The following is a 22,899-nucleotide window of genomic DNA, read 5'->3' as shown; positions in this document are numbered from 1 at the left end:
TTTCCCTTGGTGCTCTCAAGAATTTTTCTTTGTCTTTAATTATTGTCAATTTGATAACTATGTGTCTCGGCGTGTTTCTTCTTGGGTTTATCCTGCCTGGGACTCTCTGTCTTCCTGGACTTGGGTGGCTGTTTCCTTTCCCATGTTAGGGATGTTTTCCACTGTAATCTCTTCAGATATTTTCTCTGGTCCTTTCTCTCTCTCTTCTCCTTCTGGAACCCCTATAATGTGAATGTTGTTGCATTTAATGTTGTCCCAGAGGTCTCTTAGGCTGCCTTCATTTCTTTTCATTCATTCTTCTTTATTCTGTTCTGTGGCAGTGAATTCCACCATTCTGTCTTCCAGGTCACTTATCCATTGTTCTGCCTCAGTTATTCCGCTGTTGATTCCTTCTAGTGTATTTTTCATTTCAGTTATTGTATTGTTCATTTCTGTTTGTTTGTCCTTTAATTCCTCTAGGTGTTTGTTCTTTAATTCTTCTAGGTCTTTGTTAAACATTTCTTGCATCTTCTCCATCTTTGCCTCCATTCTTTTTCTGAGGTCATGGATCATCTTCACTATCATTATTCTGAATTCTTTTTTCTGGAAGGTTGCCTGTCTCCACTTCATTTAGCTGTTTTCTGGGGTTTTATCTTGTTCCTTCATCTGGCACATAGCCCTCTGCCTTTTCATCTTGTCTGTCTTTCTGTGAATGTGGTTTTTGTTCCACAGGTTGCAGGGTTGTAGTTCTTGCTTCTGCTGTCTGCCCTCTGGTGGATGAGGCTATCTAAGAGGCTTGTGCTAGCTTCCTGATGGGAGGGACTGGTGATGGGTAGAGCCGGGTGTTGCTCTGGTGGGCAGAGCTTGGCAAAACTTTAATCTACCTGTCTGGTGATGGGTGGAGCTGGCTTCCCTTCCTGTTGGTTTTTTGGCCTGAGGCGACGCAACACTGGAGCCTACCCGGGCTCTTTGGTGGGGCTAATGACAGACTCTGGGAGGGCTCACGCGAAGGAGTACTTCCCACAACTTCTGCTGCCAGTGTCCTTGTCCCCATGGTGAGCCACAGCCACCCCCTGCCTCTGCAGGAGACCCTCCAACACCAGCAGGTAGGTCTGGTTCAGTCTCCTGTGGGTCAGTTCTCCTTCCCCTGGGTCCCGATGCGCACAGTACTTTGTGTGTGCCCTCCAAGAGTGGAGTTTGTTTCCCCGAGTCCTGTCGAAGTCCTATAATCAAATCCTGCCAGCCTCAAAGTCTGATTCTCTAGGAATTCCTCCTCCCGTTGCCAGACCCCCAGGATGGGAAGCCTGGCTCAGAACCTTCACTCCAGTGGGTGGACTTCTGTGGTATAAGTGTTCTCCAGTTTGTGAGTCACCCACCCAGCAGTTATGGGATTCGATTTTATTGTGATTGCGCCCCTCCTGCTGTCTCCTTGTGGCTTCTCCTTTGTCTTTGGATGTGGGGTATCTTTTTTGGTGAGTTCCAGTGTCTTCCTGTTGATTATTGTTCAGCAGTTAGTTGTGATTCTGGTGCTCTTGCAAGAGGGAGTGAGCGCACGTTCCTCTACTCCGCCATCTTGAACCAATCTCTCTCTTCCCCCACGTTTCTTTTTTTTTTTTTTTTTTTCTTTTTGCGGTACGCGGGCCTCTCACTGTTGTGGCCTCTCCCGTTGTGGAGCACAGGCTCCAGACGCGCAGGCTCGGCGGCCATGGCTTACGGGCCCAGCCGCTCGGCGGCATGTAGGATCTTCCCGGACCGGGGCACGAACCCGTGTCCCCTGCATCGGCAGGCGGACTCTCTACCACTGTACCACCAGGGAAGCCCCCCCACGTTTCTTAAATGAGTTGTAATAACAGTTGGCTTTGTACATTTCCATGGATTCTTTGAATGGAGGGATTGTTTTAAGTTAAAATAATAGTAGCCTATATTTTGATAGCACTTATGTACCAGGCACTATTTTAAGAGCTTTTTATGTATAACTCATTTAATCCACTCTTTTTTCTAGGAGATAAGTAGTAGTATTATATTCAGTTTACAGATAAGGAAGCTCAGGCACAGTGTAGTTGAGCGTCCAAGGACACAAAGCTTGTACATAGCAGAGCCAGAATGTAAATCAGCAGTCTGGTGTAGAGCCCACACTCAAACTATGATATCTTTTTAGAGTGTTAGAATCTTACACTGTTTTTTTTAAAATCTTTTTATTTAAGTATCTTTTACCAGTCTCAATCTCACCTTAACTTAAATTGATAGCAGTTATAATAAACTCTGTCATTTTTCTCTTTAACAGGTTACAATTAGTGCAACATTGATTTTTTTTTAAAACCAGAATTTAAAAAATATTTCCTCTTGGTAGCAAGAGTAAGTAATTAAAAGTACTTAGGTATCTTGTACCTTACCTAGTAGTCAGATATCTTGTACCTTATTCAGTAGTCACGTATCTCGTACGTTACTCAGTAGTCAGGTATCTCTTGACTGTAATTGTGGAAAGGTAACTGTTCTGCATTAAATTCTCTGGTAGTGTTTTTTTGCATCCTGAAGTTGAGTAATATGTTGCTATCTTTATTTCAATTTAAATGTTACTCTGGGCCACCTGAAAGTTAATTACTCACAAAATTGTGGGTTTTTTTCTTTTAATCAGCAAACGCAATTCAAATTCTGCGGGCCCATTTGTAGTGCCTGACCATCTTCGTCACGATGTAGAAGAATTTGAAGCTCTGTATGGACAGCACAGTAATGAATATGTTGTCCGTAATAAGAAGCTGTGGGACATTAACCCAAAACAAAAATGTTCAACTCTATATGAGTAAGTAGTTTAACGTTCCTGCAACTATTATACTGAGGCTGCCAGTTAAAGATCTTAAGTTGTTTACTTTGTGTCCCTTTATGTTTATTAAAGGAATCACTGATAGGCTCACAAACTCTGGGGAAGAAAAGTGTTTTTATGGCTTTTGTCATGTATGACACAAAGTTAATTGAAGATTTTTAACTATTACATTTAGAATCCTAATGATTATTAGTTTTGTCAGTTTGAGCTGCTAATGTAGATTCTGTCTATTTCCAAAACTGTCCTGGTATGTCCTGATAGGAATGATAAACAGTTTCCAGCCATAATCTTTTATCATGAATTCCAAAGTATATACAATTTGACAAGGAATAGTATAATTATTTGATCTCATTGTCCTTATATTGATGATGCAGTTGTTTGGCATCTCCTAAGTCCAGTGACAATGTAGCTTGGTGAAGTACTGCCCTTTAATGGGGAAGGGATACCAGGATCTGGTTATTACTTCTGCTGAGATAGTTGTCCAGCTGTGATGGTATAGAACACATATAGAACCCTGTATCTCTTTATTGAATTGAAAACTTGACTTCCAGACATTTATCTAAGTAAAGAGAAACAGACTTTTCCTTTAAAGAAACTTTGGGCTCAATTACTTTTGGATTGAAGATATGAATGTGAAATTAACACTAGGGGACTTCTCTGGCGGTCCATGATTCAGCACATCTACTGCAGGGGGCATGGGTTCGATCCCTGGTCGGGGAACTAAGATCCTGTATGCCACATGACATGGCCAAAAAAAAAGAAAAGAGAAATTAACACTGAAGTCAAGTCTTTGTGGGGTGGATACAGTAGTGGAGTAAAGAGTTCAGAAAAATCTAGGAAACGTTTGCCTTTTTTTTTTTTTTTGCTTGGCATTAATAAGTTGTGCATGATGCCTTCCTTAGGAAAAGAAGTTGAGGGGCAAAGATCTGCAACAGAAAATTAATTTGAAAGCAAACTCCTGTCTCAGAAAAGAGGGGATATATGTATACATATAGCTGATTCACTTTGTTGTACAGTAGAAACTAACACAACATTGTAAAGCAACTATACTCTAATAAAAATTAATTTAAAAAAATGAACTCCTGGAAAACCCATCACTCATCTATAATTTGGTTATTGTTACTTCTCTTTTTCTCAGTTGCATTGTTCCTATTCAGTCTTGTTATATCCTCTTGGATCCCTTTTCGTAGTTTTTCTTCAGAGTTGAAGTGCTGAGCAAATCATACTCTCAGAGAACTGGATGACAACCTGGAATCAGCTATAAAACTACACCAGTATTTCTTAAAACATGCTGGACTTTGCTTCAGGCATCCAAAACTGAAGCTAAACTGTAGTTTCCAGGAGCTTGCTTCTTAAAGAATTTATTACCACTATAAGTGGGAAGAAATTTAATAACTTTATGAGAAACCAATAGGCTGATTTGTTTGTGTATTTTGAGATAGAATTTATATCTTATAATAGGAGAAAGTCAAGAAGTTACAGGAATTCATACCTCAAAACATAATTCTTTCCTTGAATTTTCAAAAGTAAACATGTAATGATTGACTTAAGAATGATTTTTTTAGTGGCCAATGGGTAAGAGAAAGAAAAATAAAATTATTGTATATGGAAAGAGTGTAGAGTAGAAACATATTAGATAAGAAGTCAAGCATACTATGATAACTGCTGTTAACTTTTTCTTGATGTAATTATTTCAGTTTAAAGTAGGGGGTTGGACTGATTTTTTTTTCAGTGACCTCCACCTTATTCTAACATTTTATGATACACATAGTTGAAGCATAATAAATTTCAGTAGGTGGCATTCTACATTCAGTTTTTCCTAACACCTCTTTAGTAGTGTTAATTAGTCAAGGTTTATTAACCACTTAAGGTTAAGCACTGGGGAAGATTTCAGAAAAAGTAGAAAATGTAGTTCTATCACGCAGCTTACAAGTAGCAGGAGCGCAAAATTGATCATTGGTTGACTCACAGTGTACTGCAAATAAAAATGACTTTGTGCAATAAGAATCGGGGTTTTTCTCCCTATCAGTCTTTGCCTACCAAAAAGAAAATGTGGTTCTTGCTTACTTGTCATGCTCTTTTCCAAGAAAGAGGGAACTGGGTCCTCATCTTTTAATCTATTTCTTTAAAAAAAAAGGAATCATGAGCATGTAGAAAACAGTGATTTTTCAAAGGGGCACAACCAGAATAGTAGGATGGGAATGCTTTTGGAAATATTTTTCCCATTCCTATCCCTTGCCCCTGTTCTGACAGTGACATGCACTAGCACGTGATAGTCCATTCAGGACCATTTAAGACATTAACTAATGATCATCACTGAATTATGAAAATATACATACACATATTTGCAAATGGGAAAATAATTTGAAAATCATATATTTGATAAGGGGCTAATATCCAAAATGTATGAAGTACTGATACAACTCGATAGCAAAAAAACCAAACAGTCCAATTAAAAAATGGGCAGAAGACCTGAACAGCCATTTTCCCAAAGAAGACATACAGATGGCCAACAGGTACATGAAAAGATGTTCTGCATCATTAATCATTAGGGAAATGCAAATCAAAAACACAATAATGTAATAACCTACAATGGAAAGTAACCTGAAAAAAAAAATATAACTGAATCACTTTGCTGTAAAACCTGAAACTAACACAATATTTTAAGTCACCTATACTTCAGTTTAAAAATAAACACACAATAAGCTATCATCTCCATCTCATACCTGTTAGAATAGCTTTTATCAAAAAGACTAGAAATAAGTGTTGGCAAGGATGTGGAGAAAAGGGAACCCTTGTTCACTGTTGGTGGGAAGGTAAATTGGTATAGTCACTATGGAAAACAGTATGGAGGTTCCTTAAAAAATGAAAACATGTACATGTATGTAATATAGCAACTATTGTTATCTGTGGTAAAATTAACTTTATTATTATTTTATCACTTCCGTCAAGCACAGCATGGCCAGTCTGCCTCAGGTTCTGAAGTGCAAGAACACTATCCCTATTAGAGCCTGGATTATGAAGAAATCATATTTGTGCTATCTTGGGCCCCATGTTTATCTACAGAGACTATTTTTCAAGGCTAGAAAAGCATATAAATAGAGTTAAAGTTCATTTTGTGTTGCATTTCAAATAACAATCACTATAAAAATTTTATTCACAATGTGGTTATAATGCTATTTTTCTTTGGGCTAGGGACCCTTGTTGAATTAAATTTTGTTCTGTTTGAATGTATGAAAAATTCATTGCTATTTAGCCAGTGGAAAAAACATGGAGGCTCTATTTCTTCCAAAAAAAAAGGTGTGTATCCTTTCAGACTTTTTATTTTATTTTTTTGGCCGCACCGTGCGGCATGCAGGATCTTAGTTCCCCGACCAGGGCTCAAACCCATGCCCCTTGCAGTGGAAGTGTGGAGTCTCAACCACTGGACCAGGGAAGTCCCCAGACTTTTAAAATGTTTATATGTATGAAATATATGTTTTGGACTTTATAAGCTGTTATTTAACTATACACTCAGCTTTGTCATTTGCCCTTTTCACCTAGAAATGCATGGTGAGCATTTTTTTGTATCCTTAAGTATTCTTCAGGAATCTGACTTTTATTAGTTACTCAATAATCATCACCATAGCTATATCATCATTCATGTTGCGCACTCTTGAAAAGCTCTCTGCTAAATTACTGGTAATGGTTTTCTTTCCCGTGGTCTCTGTTCTTCAGTGATCCCATTTTGGATTTAAGTATTTTAATGCAGGTAGAAAAGCTTTATTTTTTAATGATTCTCTTTAGTATTCATCACGGAGAGCAAAAAGTAAATACACATAACACCACTGACGAATTATCTGCTGTTGCTTGTGGCAGCTAAACACCAACTGGAAAGGTCTCTCTTGGGACAGATGGTGGGGTCAGTGTTATTTATACCAATTGGCCAGAACCCTCAGCAAGGGTTATTGTTCCTGAGGCTACAGTGATTTGCTTCTTTTTACCTTATTACCCTCCCTCAACAGTTTCTGCTTTTAGAGATTTCTCATTAAAAATGAAGTTTGATTAGAATCTTAAGGCAAACGCATATTTAACCTGTTACCTTGCAAAACAACATGTATGTAGGGGAGTTTCTATTGCAGAGCTTATTCTAAGGGGAAAATGTTTATCAAAAAACACTTTAAAAGAGACTGACGGCTTTTAAGTATTTAGATCAGCAGTGCAGACAAAGAGAAGTGGCTTTTGGTCTTTATGTTTCAGTATAGCAGTTGCTTTGAATAGGGGTTAATCACTTGTAATTGTCCTGTGCATTTATGTGCAGCAGCATCTGCACATAAAGTGGTTTTCTTTTGCTTCAAAGAAGTATTGTTTTTACCTTCCTCCTGAATAAGTTATCTTCCTGGTTAGCTTTAATTTACTACGAATGTTCCTTTGGAGGTTTTTGCTCTTGAAAAAGCCTTCTTAGTGTACTTGGTATGTGTCTTTCTTGCTAGTTGTGCCACTGTTACAGACTGAATACCAAATTCAAATGGGAGAGGAAGCCTCTTTGAGCCTGGCACAAGAATGGCAAAAGAACATGGCCCCAGAACTGGAGTGAACAAACCCAGTCCACAGATGGAGGCAGGTTAAGGGATTGGCCCCATTACTGTGGATCTGATCCTGCACTGTGGTGGTTTATTGATCAGACCTGATTGATTTCAATAATTCTGAATCATTGTATATTCCTAAACAGAGAAATGTTAACAGATTTACTATATGTAAAGTCCAATAGGATCTTTTTGAAATTTGATTTCCTTTTTTCATTTGATGTTCTTGTTATTGATAGCCTTGTTATTTTTCTTGAATAAGTTTCTTTGATTTTCATTGTTTTTTAAAATATAGTGAATAATTATGTAACTGAAACTTATAAAAATAACTTTTTAATCTCCTTTAGCTTTTTTTCCCCAAAATTTTTTAAAGGATTATTTTCTGAGGGGTAAACAAAATTTTATTTATAGTATCATTGATTACAGTTAGCCTTTCTCAGATTTAATATGAGTATAACATATTTGTTGGAGAGGTGTCAAGATCAGTTAGAAGTGAAGTAGTATTTTGCTTTGGGAGAAATTTTGGGAAATATTTTTTTCAGATAAACATGTACAAGTACTTCCTTATAATAACTTATGTAAATTTTTTCCAAGTTATTTCTCTCAGTTGTTAGAGGAACATGGTCCCTTGGACATGAGTAACAAGATGTTTTCTGAAGAATATGAGTTTTTCCCAGAAGAAACTCGACAGATACTAGAAAAAGCAGGTGGTTTGAAATCTTTTCTCCTGGGATGTCCTCGTTTTGTTGTGATTGACAACTGTATTGCATTGAAGAAAGTTGCGTTACGGCTTAAGAAAAAGAGAAAGAAGAAAAACATTAAGACAAAAGTAGAAGAAATTTCGAAAACAGGAGAGTATTTACGAGTTAAACTACCGCTGAATCCAGCTGCTAGGGAATTTAAACCAGATGTGAAATCCAAACCAGTGTCTGACTTATCTTCAGCACCAGCTTCTGAGGATGTGAAGCCCCACCTTACATCTGCTAATTCTCCCCAGTCACCTTGTGAAGCTGTGAAGCCGAAACTAATTTCCGATAATTCTTCCAAATCAGTTTCTGAGGATGAGAAGCCCAAAGGGGTGTCTTCTGATTCTCCCAAACCAGTCTCCGAGGAGACAAGTCACAAACATGTCTCCTCTAATTCTCCCAAACCAGTTACAGAGGATGTGAAACCAACCTATTGGACTCAACCCCAGTTGGTCACAGGATACTGTACATATCTTCCCTTTCGGGGATTTGACATTACCCAGACACCACCAGCGTTCATAAATGTGTTACCGACTTTGCCCCAGTATAGCATTTATGCACCTCTGGCCAGAGTTTCTTCTGAATATCAGCTGCAAAGATCAGTACCAGTGGTGCCATCTTTTGTAGCCAGTGACATAACAGAAGTGCGTTTTGAGGGCCATCATTTCAGTGCTGAGAATGCCCCTGGTAACCAGATTGCCTCTGAAACACAAATCCTTCAGGAGTCTTTGGAAATACCAGTAAAGTCACAGTGCATCACGGATGGTGCTGATACAGCCCAAAGTGAGTCTAACAGAAATGATGACCACTGTGGAAATTCTGCCAAGCAGGAAGTAAATCCAGAAAGCACCGATGAAGTAACAGATATTCCACATACACAAATGGTTGCTGTACAGGTAAGACTGAAAATAGAAAGCCTTCTTAATACTAAAGTTAAATTTTCCTCTTCATTTTTCATTGCCATTATATTTACTAAAATTCTTTAAAATGATGGACTTTACGAACCCTTTTGTAGGGCGTGACAGGTAATGCCAGAAGGAATTTTTGGGTTTGGTAAATAACATCCTTCCTATCCAAGTTTTGCACCAGTTGAGAAATAAGATAGTGGAACCAGCAGATGGAGCCAAAACATCACCTTGATAATTAATAAAAGTATGGCAGGAAGATGTGGCTGTTTCTGTAGAGAGTGCATGTCCTAAGAGTGAAGCCCATGACATACCAGCTTCCCCACCTAGTTACAGCAGTGCTGGACTAGAAGGCCTCCTAACTTGGGTGCCTGCCCCTAAGACATAGTGCATGGAGAAGGAAGGGGAAAACGTGCTTTCTGCATGGGCAGCTCCCAAGAAAAAGAAAAAAGGAAGAGTCTGGGCTGCACATGCCCAATTCTCCTACCAAACCAGGGGAGGAGTGAGGGAGTTAAAAGACACAACCAGATGGAGAGAAACAAGAGAGAGGTGAATAAAAGTTCCTTCCTGACAAGCATGAGAATAAGCTAAGGTTTCTCTATAGTTAACTTCATCAGGCATGAATTCATTAAATCCTTATTGGTTATCCTCCTACTCATTAAGTTTTTTGCTTTCTAGAAAACTTTGAAGAATTATGTTAACAGTAATGAACCCAAATCATTTTCACTTTTACTAATTATAAATGATCACTTTTTCCTGTTACAAATATTTGTAGAAAGCATAGAACATTGTCTAAAGTGGCCCAGAAAAACCTTGAAAAAGTTATGGGCACGTTTCAAAATGTTATTACATGATGGATTTATTTTACTAGTGCAGTTGAGATAGACTGAATGTATTTGTTTTGCCCCAAAGGTGTCTCGGAATATAATGCATCAAGAAGTCAATACTGAGCCGTATGATCCTTTTGAGGCACAACAGGTGAGTCAGAATCATATTAAACTGTTTAAAGGTTTAATTTTCTTTACTTTTAACTAGATGGGAATGACGAACTTAGAACTATTTTGAAGCCAGTTATTCCATACAAAACATTATAGAATAAGCTTTAGAACATAACAAAAAATTATTGTTTTGTTTTTATTGTTTGAATTTGGGAAGGGGAGGCAGAGGAAAAGGTAAGTTTTTTCTAGCTTACTGATTGTGAAGTATAACGGCTTTATTGTTTTAACTGGTATAATGAGCCTGTATTAATTTATAAATAAAAGCTTATTCACATGAATAATACAGAAATTATTATAAAAACTTTCACCACTTTAAGAATGATTCAATTAGAAAATCTATTAATATAATTACTGTGTTAATATATCTTAAGAGAAAAGTCATTTGATCAACTCCATAGTTGCTGATAGGGTATTGGAAAAAATTCAAGTTTTTTTCTTGACTAAAACTCATAATCAAATGGGAATAGATGAATACTTTTCAACATGCTTGTATCTTTCTTAAGCCAAATGCGTCATCTTGCTTAAAGGTTATATATCATCATTAATATTTATTATTATCCTGGAGATATTAGCTGAAAAAATCAGATAAGAGAAAAAAATAAGATTTTAAAGGTGGAGGTATAAGTATCATTATTTACAGAGGCTAAGACTGTGTCCCTGGAACATCCAAAGTGATCAACCGAAAACCCAGTACCAAAATGTAAGATAATTCAGAAGGTTGATTGGATAAAATTCCTTTCCATATATAAGCAACCCATTGCAAATTATATTAAAAGAAAAGATTACATTTTCAATAGCATCAAAAAGATAAAATATGTAAACCTGTGAAAGAAGACTTTAAAATGCTACTGAGACACACAGACGACTTAATGAGAAAATGTTCAGTGTACTTGAATAGGATGACCTATTATTAAAGAGATTGGTTCTCTCTAAAGATTTTACTTTAACACAGTCTCAAAACAAACATGAACAGAGTGTATTAGTTATCTATTGCTGCATAACAAGCTACCTCACAATTTCTATGAGTCAGGAATGGAGGAGCAGTTTAGCTGGGTCATTCCAGATATTTCTTATGAGCTGCAGTCAAGGTGTTGACCTTGGCTCAAGCATCTGCAGGAGTAACTGGGACTGGAGGTGCTACCTCCAGGATGGCTCATTCACATGCCTAGCAAGTTGGTGCTGGCTGTTGGCAGGAGGCATGAGTTCCTTGCCTGTGGACCTCCACCTAGGGCTGCTTGAGTGTCCTCCTGAGGCCTGGCTTTCCCCAGGGTGGGTGATCCAAGGCAGAAGTAACAGTGGCTTTCATGACCTACTTTAGGAAGTCACAGTGTATCGCTTCTCCTGTATTTGTCTTGGTCACATAGACCAACCCACCAACTCTGATACATTGTAGGCAAGGATTATGCAATGGCATGAATACCAAAAGGCAAGGATCTTGGGGGCCGCCTTGGTGGCTGGCTACTGCATAGAATTTATTTGAAACTGGACAGATTGATTCTAAACTTCATATGGAAAAACAAACATCAAGAATGCCCGTGGAAAAGAAACTATAGGAAGGGGAGTTGTGTAGGTAGATATCAAAACATAATATAAATCTATATTAGCACATAAATAGACCATTTGACTAAGAATCCAATAGAACAAAATATAGAAATTTAAGGTCTAATAAAAATGCTAGCTGTTGGTGAGCAAAAAGTAGATTATTAAATACGTGGTGTTAGGAGAAGTGCGTTGCCATCTAGAAAAAATTAACTTGGATCCCTACCTCATTCCATATACCAGAATAAATTCCAGGCAGATAAAATATTTAAATATTAAAAACTGGACCTAGAAGAGTACCTAGAAGAAAAGGAAAATTTTTAAAATAAGATTAATGAACAGCAGGACAGAAAAGTATTTGTGTATATGTGTTTACACACACATATGTAATGTGTCTATACATGCACATAACATATATATATGTATGAACAAATATATACAGCATCAAAACACAAATGACCAACTAGGAAAATTATTTGCAGCATAGGACAGAGAACTAATTTCCTTGCTTAGCATATGAAGTTGCTGTAAATCAATAAGGAAAAAATTAATCTTCTGACACAAAAATGGGAATGGATGGGAATAGACAATCTGCAATAAAAGAAATAAGGATAATTTTTAAACATATAAAATGGTGCCCAACCCCAATGGAAGTAAGAAAAACAATCATTTATACATTATTGAAAGAATATAAAAATGTAAATTTTGGGGGAAGGCAATTTGGAATTTATCTGCGTTCATATATGTGTACAGAGACCAGTGAACAGGATATTTGTATATTTGTTTTATCTGTATTTATGTCAACAAAAAATTGAATGCAACGTGAATATCCATCGATATTCACTAGTTAAGTGAATTATGGTACATCTATATAATGAATATTACTCTGTCATTTAAAAATGAAGCAATTCTATGATCACTGATTAGGAGTGATTTATAATATCAGGTGTGTAATTAATTAGGAATAAGTAAGGTTAGAACTTCGTGTTGCCTGCTACTATTTTTACAAATAGCTTTACAGTTTTAGCCAATTATAAAATATAATATAGAGCCCTTAAACTTTTTAATGAACAATACTGAAAATTATGAAAGAGAAATTGAAAATTATCTACATTCCCATCACCCGTGTTAGAATTTGATGTGCAGCCTTCCAGGTTTTATTTTAACATTGGCATTTAAGTTAGCAATGCTTTTTATTTTATTTTATTTATTTATTTATTTTAGCAATGCTTTTTAAAAGATGGTATCATACCATATATGTTACATTTGAAATTTTCAGTCTTAATATATTGTGGACTTTTTTCCATGTCAGTAAATACCAATTTTTCACCAACATTTTTAATGCATGCTTGGTATTCCATTATATGAATTCATAGATTATTTGACTAGATTCTTTTGTTGAACATTTAGATTATGTTAGCTTTTCATGCTTACAGTGCTGTGGTGAACATTGTTGTCTGAATATGAGTGTATACCAAGTAGAATGAGTGGTATTGAGTTCTTACACTACTTAGCTTTAACCAGGTACGCTGTGTTGTTTGAGCCAGTGTTTTTACCCTCATATAAATATTCTCATCAGTGTTGGGATAATTCACGAATGCTTTCTTAAATTAGCTCTTAGTTTCAAGACCTTGACATTAGCATAGTTGATTGCTGGTTTCTCAACCAGTGAGACTTAAAATTACCCCCAGCACGGCTGCTTTCTTCTGGGACTTTGAGAAGTTGCCTGTCTTCTCTAAACCTTGGTTTCCTGATCTTTAAAAACTGAAAATAACATACCTCTTACACAGTTGTGGTGAAATTTAAGTATAATAACATAGAGATGGCATATAACTTGCTGCCTGTCTCTGTTAGCAATTTGGGGCGTATGAACTAATTCATAATACTGAGTTGCATTGTGATCCTTTTGCTGAATTGAGGCTGAAAACAGAAATAACTAAGATCTAAAACTGTAAAGGCTTGCTTGTGGGTCATAGTAAGGTTCACCATTTAGTTGATTATTTAAATATGGGCTGTATTCGTAGAGCTGAACTTTCAGTCTGGATGACAAAAACTGAGACTCTTCACAGCAAATTGGCACGTATGGTCACCTTGGCCACAGTGCACGGTTCTCTGATAATTTACAGAATTTCAAAACCTTGATTCCGTGCCTTTTTACACTTGGAAGATGCTAAGATGCTGGGAGAGGTGCAGGAGATGGGGAAGATGGACCAAGTTTGTGCCACTGGGTTAGATTTCCAAAGCCTGGCTGCCAAGGCCCCTCGTATCTTGGTAGAGCAGTTACCTGCAGCTGGGAGGAGTTGCCAGCATCAAACAGGTGCTTCTTTCAGACACAAATGTGTGATTGCTGCCAGTCTTAGCAGTATGAAAGGCTTTAAAAAAAATACATAAATGCTACTCATTGTTTGCCAACATTTCACATTGCAGTATGACTTCTGTTTGTTTTTTTTTGTTTTTGTTTTTGTTTTGTTTTGTTTTTGCGGTACGCGGGCCTCTCACTGTGTGGCCTCTCCCGTTGCGGAGCACAGGCTCCGGACGCGCAGGCTCAGCGGCCACGGCTCACGGGCCCAGCCGCTCTGCGGCATGTGGGATCTTCCCGGACCAGGGCACGAACCCGTGTCCCCTGCATCGGCAGGTGGACCCTCAACCACTGCGCCACCAGGGAAGCCCTGTTTGCTTTTTTTTTAAGCTCTCTGGGAGACAGTTACATAACTGTAAATAATTTATTGATACTATTTTAACTCATCTTTAAAAAATATCAGCAACTATCCATTTGAAACACTATAAAAGTAGGGCCAAAATTAATATGTCCTGTTCATATCCAAAATATGCATAAATTTGCAGTTTTTAAAGCTGGTAAGTAGTTCTTGATGTTAATTGTGGAGGATGACATTCACATCAAACTGTTAATTTAATATTGGACTCTTGTAAAACAAATATTCAGAGCTAATTATGGTACATATTGAGAAGTTTCCTTGTGAGTTCCAGTAATATGAATAATTTTTTTTTTAGAAAAAGAGCTGGCTTGGCACTTCTCTGATGGTCCAGTGGTTGGGAGTCTGTCTTCCATTGTGGGGGACACAGGTTTGACCCCTGGTTGGGGAACTGGGGTCCCACATGCCGCGGGGCAGCTAGGCCCACACACTGCAACTACTGAGCCCGTGCGCTGCAACAAAAAAAGATACCACATGCCGCAACAAAGATCCCACATGTCACAACTAAGACCCAATGTAGCCAAAGAAATAAATAAATAAAGAGCTGTCTTTGATAAACAGTGTAATGGGTTTTTAATTCTTGAATTATTGTGACATTTCCCTTGTAAATTTTCATCTGCCATATATTCTCCTTTGTTTATTTTAAGAGACAGTTCAGAACAAGATCAGAAATAGGCTTTTAAAACTACTTTTAATAGATAATTTTGTATTATACTTTTAGGGGAGTATTTCACAGATTGAAAAGGAGTACCACGTTTTACAAGAGCAGCTTAAGGAAGCATGTGAAAATTATGAGCAGAGAAATATCAAGGGCTCAGAAGAAACCAAGGATTTGGAAGAAAAGTTGAAAAGGCACCTAGAAGAAAACAAGGTAATCCTATCTGAAACCCTCTTTAATAGCATGCGGTATCATTAGGAGAATTGTGCTCGTGTAGCCTCAGTTAGCTGAGCTACTGCATTGTTGGCTAAACAAAAGGAATCTTTCTCGTTGCCTATTTCAGATTTCTTTATGACATATTAAAGTAACAGTATTTTTTTTTGCAGTGTTTTAGAAGCTCTACAAGTTGCAGTCTAAGAAAAGGGCTGTGAATCTGAATTTTCATATATCATAATTCAGTTTGTTTGCTTAACTAAAACTATTTTCTGAGGGAACCCTCTTGTCCTGCTGGTGGGAATGTAAATTGATACAGCCACTATGGAGAACAGTATGGAGGTGCCTTAAAAAACTAAAAATAGAACTGCCATATGACCCAGCAATCCCACTATTGGGCATATACCCTGAGAAAACCATAATTCAAAAAGAATCATGTACCACAATGTTCATTGCGGCTCTATTTACAATAGGCAGGACATGGAAGCAACCTAAGTGTCCATCGACAGATGAATGGACAAAGAAGATGTGTCACATATATACAATGGAATATTACTCAGCCATAAAAAGAAATGAAATTGAGTTATTTGTAGTGAGGTGGATGGACAGTCTGTCATACAGAGTGAAGTAAGTCAGAAAGAGAAAAACAAATACCGTATGCTAACACATATATGGAATAAAAAAAAATGGTTCTGAAGAACGTAGGGGCAGGACAGGAATAAAGACACAGACATAGAGAATGGACTTGAGGACATGGGGAGGGGGAAGGGTAAGCTGGGATGAAGTAAGAGCGTGGCATGGACTTATGTATACACTACCAAATGTAAAATAGATAGCTAGTGGGAAGCAGCCGCATAGCACAGGGAGATCAGCTCAGTGCTTTGTGGCCACCTAGAGGGGTGAGATAGGGAGGATGGGACGGAGACTTAAGAGGGAGGAGGTATGGGCATATATATGTATAGCTGATTCACTTTGTTATAAAGCAGAAACTAACATACCATTGTAAAGCAATTATACTCCAATAAAGATGTTAAAATAAATAAATAAATACCAAAAAAACCCCAAAAGTATTTTCTGGAGACTAAGCTCCAAGTTAAATTATTATTATTATTATTGTTTAAATTTTTTTATCATTGTGTTCTGAATTCATGGCATTTTATTTTTTTGGCTGCGTTGGGTCTTCGTTGCTGCACTTGGGCTTTCTCTAGTTGTGGCGAGTGGAGGCTACTCTTCGTTGAGGCGCGCAGGCTTCTCATTGTGGTGGCTTCTCTTGCAGTGGAGAATGGGCTCTAGGCGTGCAGGCTTCAGTAGCTGTGGCTTGCAGTCTCTAGAGTGCAGGCTCAGTAGTCGTGGCGTACAGGCTTAGTTGCTCTGCAGCATGTGGGATCTTCCCAGACCAGGGATCGAACCTGCGTCCCCAGCATTGGGAGGCGGATTCTTAACCATTGCCACCAGGCAAGTCCCTAAATTCTTGTTTATAGTGAGACAAGTTGTGTAGCAATAGTGGTTCAGAGTGTGAGGCCTGGAGTCAGACTGACTGGATTCAGATCCAGGCTTAGTTCTATACTAGTTCTGATCTTGGTCAAGTTATTTAGCATCTCTGTGCTTTAGTTTCTTATCTGGAAAGTTTGGGTAACAATAGCTCCCATTTGTCCGGTTAGATTAATACTTGTAAAGTACAGTTATCCCTCAGTATCTGCAGGGGATTGGTTCCAGGACCCATTCAGACATACCCAAATCAAATCCACAGATTCTCAAGTCCCTTGTATACAGTGCTGCAATATGGTTAGCCCTCTGTATCCGAGAGTTCCACATCTGAGGATACAGAAGGCCAAATGTACTTAACGTTGCCTGGTGCATAGTAAGAGCTCTCTAATTGTTGCCCGCCACTATTATTACTACTACTATCATCATCATCTTAATCTTACTACTCAGGAAATATAAAAATAAGCCATGGAGCGTTGGCATACTAGAACTGTAAAGTCACCCAGAGTATCTTGGTTGAGTCTCCTGATCTTGACTTCCATTAGTTAAGACTGACCTTCAGTTACATGTGACTGGTTCTTGGAGTAATACTGATTCATGGCAAGGCCCAGTTGAATTAGTGGGAGAATGGAATTATAGATGTGAGGAAATCATGGTACATTTGTTTTTTAAACTAAGGTCTTTTTTTTAAAATTGAAATATAGCTGATTTACAATATTAGTTTCAGATGTACAACATGGTGACTTGATATTTTTATTAGATTGTATGCCAATTTGTTCTCTCTATCTGTGAGTCTGGTTTGTTACATTCATTCGTTTGTTTTATACTTTAGATTCTACAAATAAGCAATAAAATAGAGACTTGTCTTTCTCTGTCTGACCTATTTCACTTAGCAGAATACCCTCCAGGTCCATCCATGTTCTTCCAAATGACAGAACTTCATTCTTTTTTATGGCTGAGTAATATTCCATTGTGTATATATACCACATCTCTTTATCCATTCATCTGTTGATGGACACTTAGGTTGCTTCCATATCTTAGCTATTGTAAATAGTGCTGCTGTGAATATTGGGGTGCATATATCTTTTTGAATTCGTGTTTTTATGTTCTTTGGATATATACCCAGGAGTGGAATTGCTGGATCATGTGGTAGCTCTATTTTTAGTTTTCTGAAGAACCTCCATTCTGTTTTCCATAGTGGCTGCACCAATTTACATTCCCACCAACAGTGTACAAGGGTTCCCTTTTCTCCACATCCTTGCCAGCATTTATTGTGCTCTTTTTAAAATTTTTTTTGGATGCATTGGGTCTTGGTGGCTGCAAGTGGGCTTTCTCTAGTTGTGCCGAGCGGGGGCTACTCTTCGTTGCGGTGCGTGGGCTTCTCATTGAGGTGGCTTCTCTTGTTGCAGAGCACAGGCTCTAGGCATGCGGGCTTCAGTAGTTGTGGCACGCAGGCCCTAGAGAGTGCGGGCTTCAGTAGTTGCAGCGCACAGGCTCTAGGATGCGCGGGCTTCAGTAGTTGTGGTGCACAGGCTTAGTTGCTCCACGGCATGTGAGATCTTCCCGGACCAGGGATCAAACCTGTGTCCCCTGAATTGGCAGGCGGATTCTTAACCACTGTGCCACCAGGGAAGTCCTGTTGTGTTCTTTTTGATGACAGCCATTCTGACAGGTGTGAGGTGATATCTCATTGTAGTTTTGATTTGTATTTCTCTCATGATGAGTGATGTTGAGCATCTTTTCATGTACCTGTTGGCCATCTTAATGTTTTCTTTGGAAAAATATCTTTTCAGGTCTTCTGCCCATTTTATAATCAGCTTGTAAAAACTGAGGTCTTTTGTACAGAGGTAACAAAGGGCTGTTAGTCCATTTAAGAAAGGAAGAATTTGTTCCAGATGTCTGAGTCAATAGCTGACGTCACATATTAAGTAGAGGAAAACGAGCTGTGGGACCTTAATCAATAAACTCATTTATTGAGATTTAAGTATGCCCAGAAGAAAAGGGTTGGTATGTAAAGGTTACTGTTATAACATTCCTTAGGACATGTTTTTACTTGGGATGAGACCGGGGAGGTTTGAAGAATGAGAAGAATTGGAAGGAAGCAGCCTTTCTGCTCAGTTGCCCAGATGAATGAAGTCTTCTTGATTGCGAAGAGGGAAAAATGAGCAAAAGTAAAGCCCTGCACAGCGGCTCACAGAACACTAATTTGGATAAGCTACTTGGGGGGCTTAACAAAATAACATATTTTTGTAAACTTTGTATTGCCTCAGGAAAATTCAGTTTTCAGTTTTAATAAATCCGTGCGGGAATGCCTGTGTTCACCCGATTAAGTGCTGAGGGCAGATTTGCAGACTCAGCCACTTAATTTTAGGTGGACATCTGGTGAGTGAGGTTTCTTTCTTTCTGGCAGAGGCTTGTCCAGCTTTATAAACTGCTGGTCTGACTGGGTTCTGTATTTGTGCAGCTCATCAAGGCTTCTTTGTACACTTGACCAAGAAATGTACAGTAAATGAGCGCGCAGGGAGGAGGGCTGTGAGAGCAGCAGCTTTGGCTGGTGGGCTTGGGCTTCTGACCTGCTTTTTAACTTGGCTAAGGCTCTGGGTCGGGTTCCACGTGGTTGTACTTAAGAGTAGTCAGTCCATTTTCTAAAAAGAGCCATTATTTAGTCCCTCAAATTACAGGCCAGTTAGGTTATTAGACTTTCCATGTAAAATGTATACCTGTTTCCTAGCAGGATAAATTGCTTGTCTGAGATCCTTAGGTTGTTGTCTGCACAAGAGCAGATGAGGCCAAGCAGATAACTTCTTTATTAATCATGACTATACTCAGAATTCACTTGTGGAAAATCTTTTATAAACGTAAAAAGGAATTTCCACTTTTGTTGATCTTTCCCTTGGCCTTTGACTCTCTTAGATCACTGAGGTTATGAGCTAATACTTAAAGTTTCTTGATCCCACATTTGGATATATTAAATACAACAGCCCTTCCCCCTTATAGAGAAGAGAGAGGCAAGCAGTAGCAAATCACGTTTAAGAACTCAGGCAAGCAGAGCAACTAAGCCCGTGTGCCGCAACTACTGAGCCTGCGCTCTAGAGCCCACGAGCCACAGCTACTGAGCCCACGTGCCACAACTACTGAAGCCTGCATGCCTAGAGCCCGTGCTCTGCAACAAGAGAAGCCCCGCAATGAGAAGCCCGCACACGGCAGCTAAGAGTAGCCCCTGCTCGCTGCAATTAGAGAAAGCCCATGCACAACAACGAAGACCCAACGCAGCCAAAAATAAAAAAACAAAAAAAAACTTGGGCAATAAGAGTCAGACTGCCTGGCTAGTGACCCCAGCACCACCACTTAATAGCTTTGTGACCTAAAATAATTTACTCCATCTCTTCGACCCTCAGTTTCCTCATTAATAATGTAATCTCTACTTCATAGTTTTGTGAGGACTCACAGAGGTGGTTGGAAAGGGGTGGGGAATGGCCAGAGATAAGTATAGAAGGAGGAAGAATTGTCCCACCCAGAATGCTGTCATGCCCTCTTTGAGAAAAATCACTTATTTACAAAGTACTTGAAAAGCGCTGAGCGTTTACAAAGCATCAGTAAGAATCTGGGCCAGCTATTGCATATAGCTGATGGAGTTTGATTATCATTAGGGATGGGCCTATTCTCTGTTCCCTGCCAGAGGAAAATAGCAATTCTAAAGCCAGAGTCTCCTATTGTTTTTAATGTACGTCTCACCTGCAACCAGCAAGTTATAACTGGTTGCCATGTTGCTCAAGGGCATATGTTCTTTCTTGTTTTATTAAGGTAAAATTCACCTTTAACCACTATAAAGTATACAGTTCAGTGGTTTTCAGTATATTCATCATGTTGTATAATCATTACCACCATCCAATCCAGAACCGTTTTCACCACTCCAAAAAGAAGCCCTGTACCCATTAAGCGGTCACTCCCCATCTCTCCTAGGTCATATGTTCTTCAGGTGCTTTAATGGGATTTGCTTAGAGCTAAGATGGGGATTTAGTTGACATTGACTCTTAAAACACAGTCAAAATAATTGTGGCCCAGAATAATTTATGGAGTAGAATTTGGAACTTTGTCCTGTTTCAACAGAATCTTGGGCCCCTGCCTGCCAGAGCTTCCTCAGCTCACATCTTCACAGAGGTGGGGTTCTCCTGTTCAGTTATTGCCCTTGCCAAGTTCAGCCTTTTTAAATTTTTTTTTTAAGATTTTTTTTTATGTGGGCCATTTTTAAAGTCTTTATTGAATTTGTTACAATATCTCTTCTGTTTTATGTTTTTTTGGGTTTTTTGGCCACGAGGCATGTGGGATCTTAGCTCCCCAACCAGGGATCAAACCTGCAACCCCTGCATTGGAAGGTGAAGTCTTAACCACTGGGCCGCCAGGGAGGTCCCCAGCCTTTTTTTTTTTTTTTTAACATTTATTTAGTTAGTTATTTGTTTATTTGGTTGTGCTGGGTCTTAGTTGTGGCAGGCGGGCTCCTTAGTTGCACCAGCATTTTTTTTAGTCTAACATTTATGGAGCTCATGTTATGTGCCATACTGAGTTGTAAATATTTTACATGTATTATTTTATTTAATCTCAAAACAATCCTAGCGTACTAGTGTTACAGTATAGTATATAATATTCTCTCCATTTTACTGATAAGGAAAAAGGGGGCCAGACTTGCTAATGCATCTTGCTCCAAGTCACACCAGTACTAAGCAGGAGAACAGGTGGTGAGTGTCGGGCTCCAAATACCTTGCTTTTGTCCTCCCTTAAGAGAATGTCAGTTCCACAACCAGCTGAAAAACGTTTCTCAGCATTTCATGAGCAGCCTGTCAGTTAATCGACGCCGTAATAATGCCGAGTAACAACCACCCACAAAAACCTCAGTGATGTATAACAATGAATATTAAATGTGTGAGTCTGTGGGTTAGCTGATCCCCATGGGGCTTGGCTAGACGGTTTCACCTTTGGGTCAGCTAGGGCTGTGCTGCTCTTGGCTGTGCTAGAATGGCCTCAACGGGGACAACAGGGGCAACTAGATCGGCTCCATGTGTCTTTCATCTTCCAGTAAGTACAAGGGCAAGTGAGGACAGTCACTGCTAATATCACATCAGGCAAAGCAAGTCACATAGCCAGCCCAGATGCCAGGGGTGGGGAAGAGACTGCCTCTTTAGTGAAGGCAACGCCAGGGTCCCATGAGAAAGGGTGTAGATATGGGGAGGGGTGAAGGATGGGGCTGTGAATGCCATCCCTCTGCCACAGTAGGTTAGCACCAGTAATTCACTAATGCTCAGTAATTACCAAGAGCTTAAGAGACCTTCTGTGATTGGTACCTAACTCCATCTTCTGCCTTCTTCCTTATGTAATGGATAGTGCTTGTCATGTGATTTGCTCACTTCTGGACCTTTTCCCAGCACTGTTCCTTCTGCTTCAAGTGGCCTTCTTCCTCCCCAAGCCTGGCTCACTCCTCCTCACTGTTTGGGTCCAACTCGGGCATCATGTTGTTGAGGAAGCAGTCACTGATGACAGCTCAGGCTTGGTTAAACGCCCTTATTAATGCAGTGGTGATAATGAGTGCCTCACACTATATTATACAGTAATTATCATTTTGTTAATATCATTATTGAGATAGAATTCACATACCATAAAATTCACCCCTTTAAAGTATATAGTCAGTGTTTTTACTATATGCACGCTGTTGTAGCCATCACCACAATCTTAAGTTTAGAACATTTTTATCGCCCCAAAACGAAATCTCATAACCACTACCAGTCACTCCCTGTTCTCCTCCCTCCCTCCCCCAGCTATAGGCAAGCACTAATTTACTCTGGATTTGCCTGTTCTGGGCATTTTATATAAATGGAGTCATATTATATGTGGTCTTTTGTGAGTGCCTTCTTTCACCTAGCTTTATGTTTTCAGGGTCCATCCATGTACATTCATCCGAGTAACATGTATCAGCACTTCATTCCTTTTTACTGCTGAATAATATTCCTTTGTATGCTGTATCACATTTTATTTACCCATTCATCAGTTGATGGACATTTGGATTCTTTCCAGTTTTGGGCTGTTATGAATAATATTGCTATGAACATCTGAGTACAAGTTTTTCTGTGGACATATGTTTTCATTTCTTTTGGGTATATACCTAGGAGTGGAATTGCTGGGTCGTGTGCTAACTCCATATTTAAGAATTTGAGAAAGTTCCATACTGTTCCAAAACAGCTGCACCGTCTTACATTCCCACCAGCAGTATATGAGGGATCCAAT

General features: G+C 38.9%; 1 protein-coding gene across 1 annotated transcript in view; it reads left to right on the top strand.

Moving 5' to 3' along the window:
• Positions 1 to 22,899, top strand: part of TTC3 (tetratricopeptide repeat domain 3) — a gene marked incomplete at its 5' end in the record, with an annotated part of 140,325 nt that overhangs the window by 91,242 nt on the left and 26,184 nt on the right. The window contains 4 exons of the mRNA XM_082840119.1: positions 2,615 to 2,779; positions 7,960 to 9,007; positions 9,929 to 9,994; positions 14,989 to 15,138. Coding sequence (XP_082696245.1) covers positions 2,615 to 2,779; positions 7,960 to 9,007; positions 9,929 to 9,994; positions 14,989 to 15,138 — 1,429 coding nt within the window. The remainder of the gene's footprint in view (positions 1 to 2,614; positions 2,780 to 7,959; positions 9,008 to 9,928; positions 9,995 to 14,988; positions 15,139 to 22,899) is intronic.

The sequence above is a fragment of the Leucopleurus acutus genome (assembly GCF_964270905.1).
Source record: "Leucopleurus acutus genome assembly, chromosome: 5".
In the NCBI taxonomy this organism is placed as follows: Eukaryota; Metazoa; Chordata; class Mammalia; order Artiodactyla; family Delphinidae; genus Leucopleurus; species Leucopleurus acutus.
This window is presented reverse-complemented; position numbering and strand designations above follow the sequence as displayed.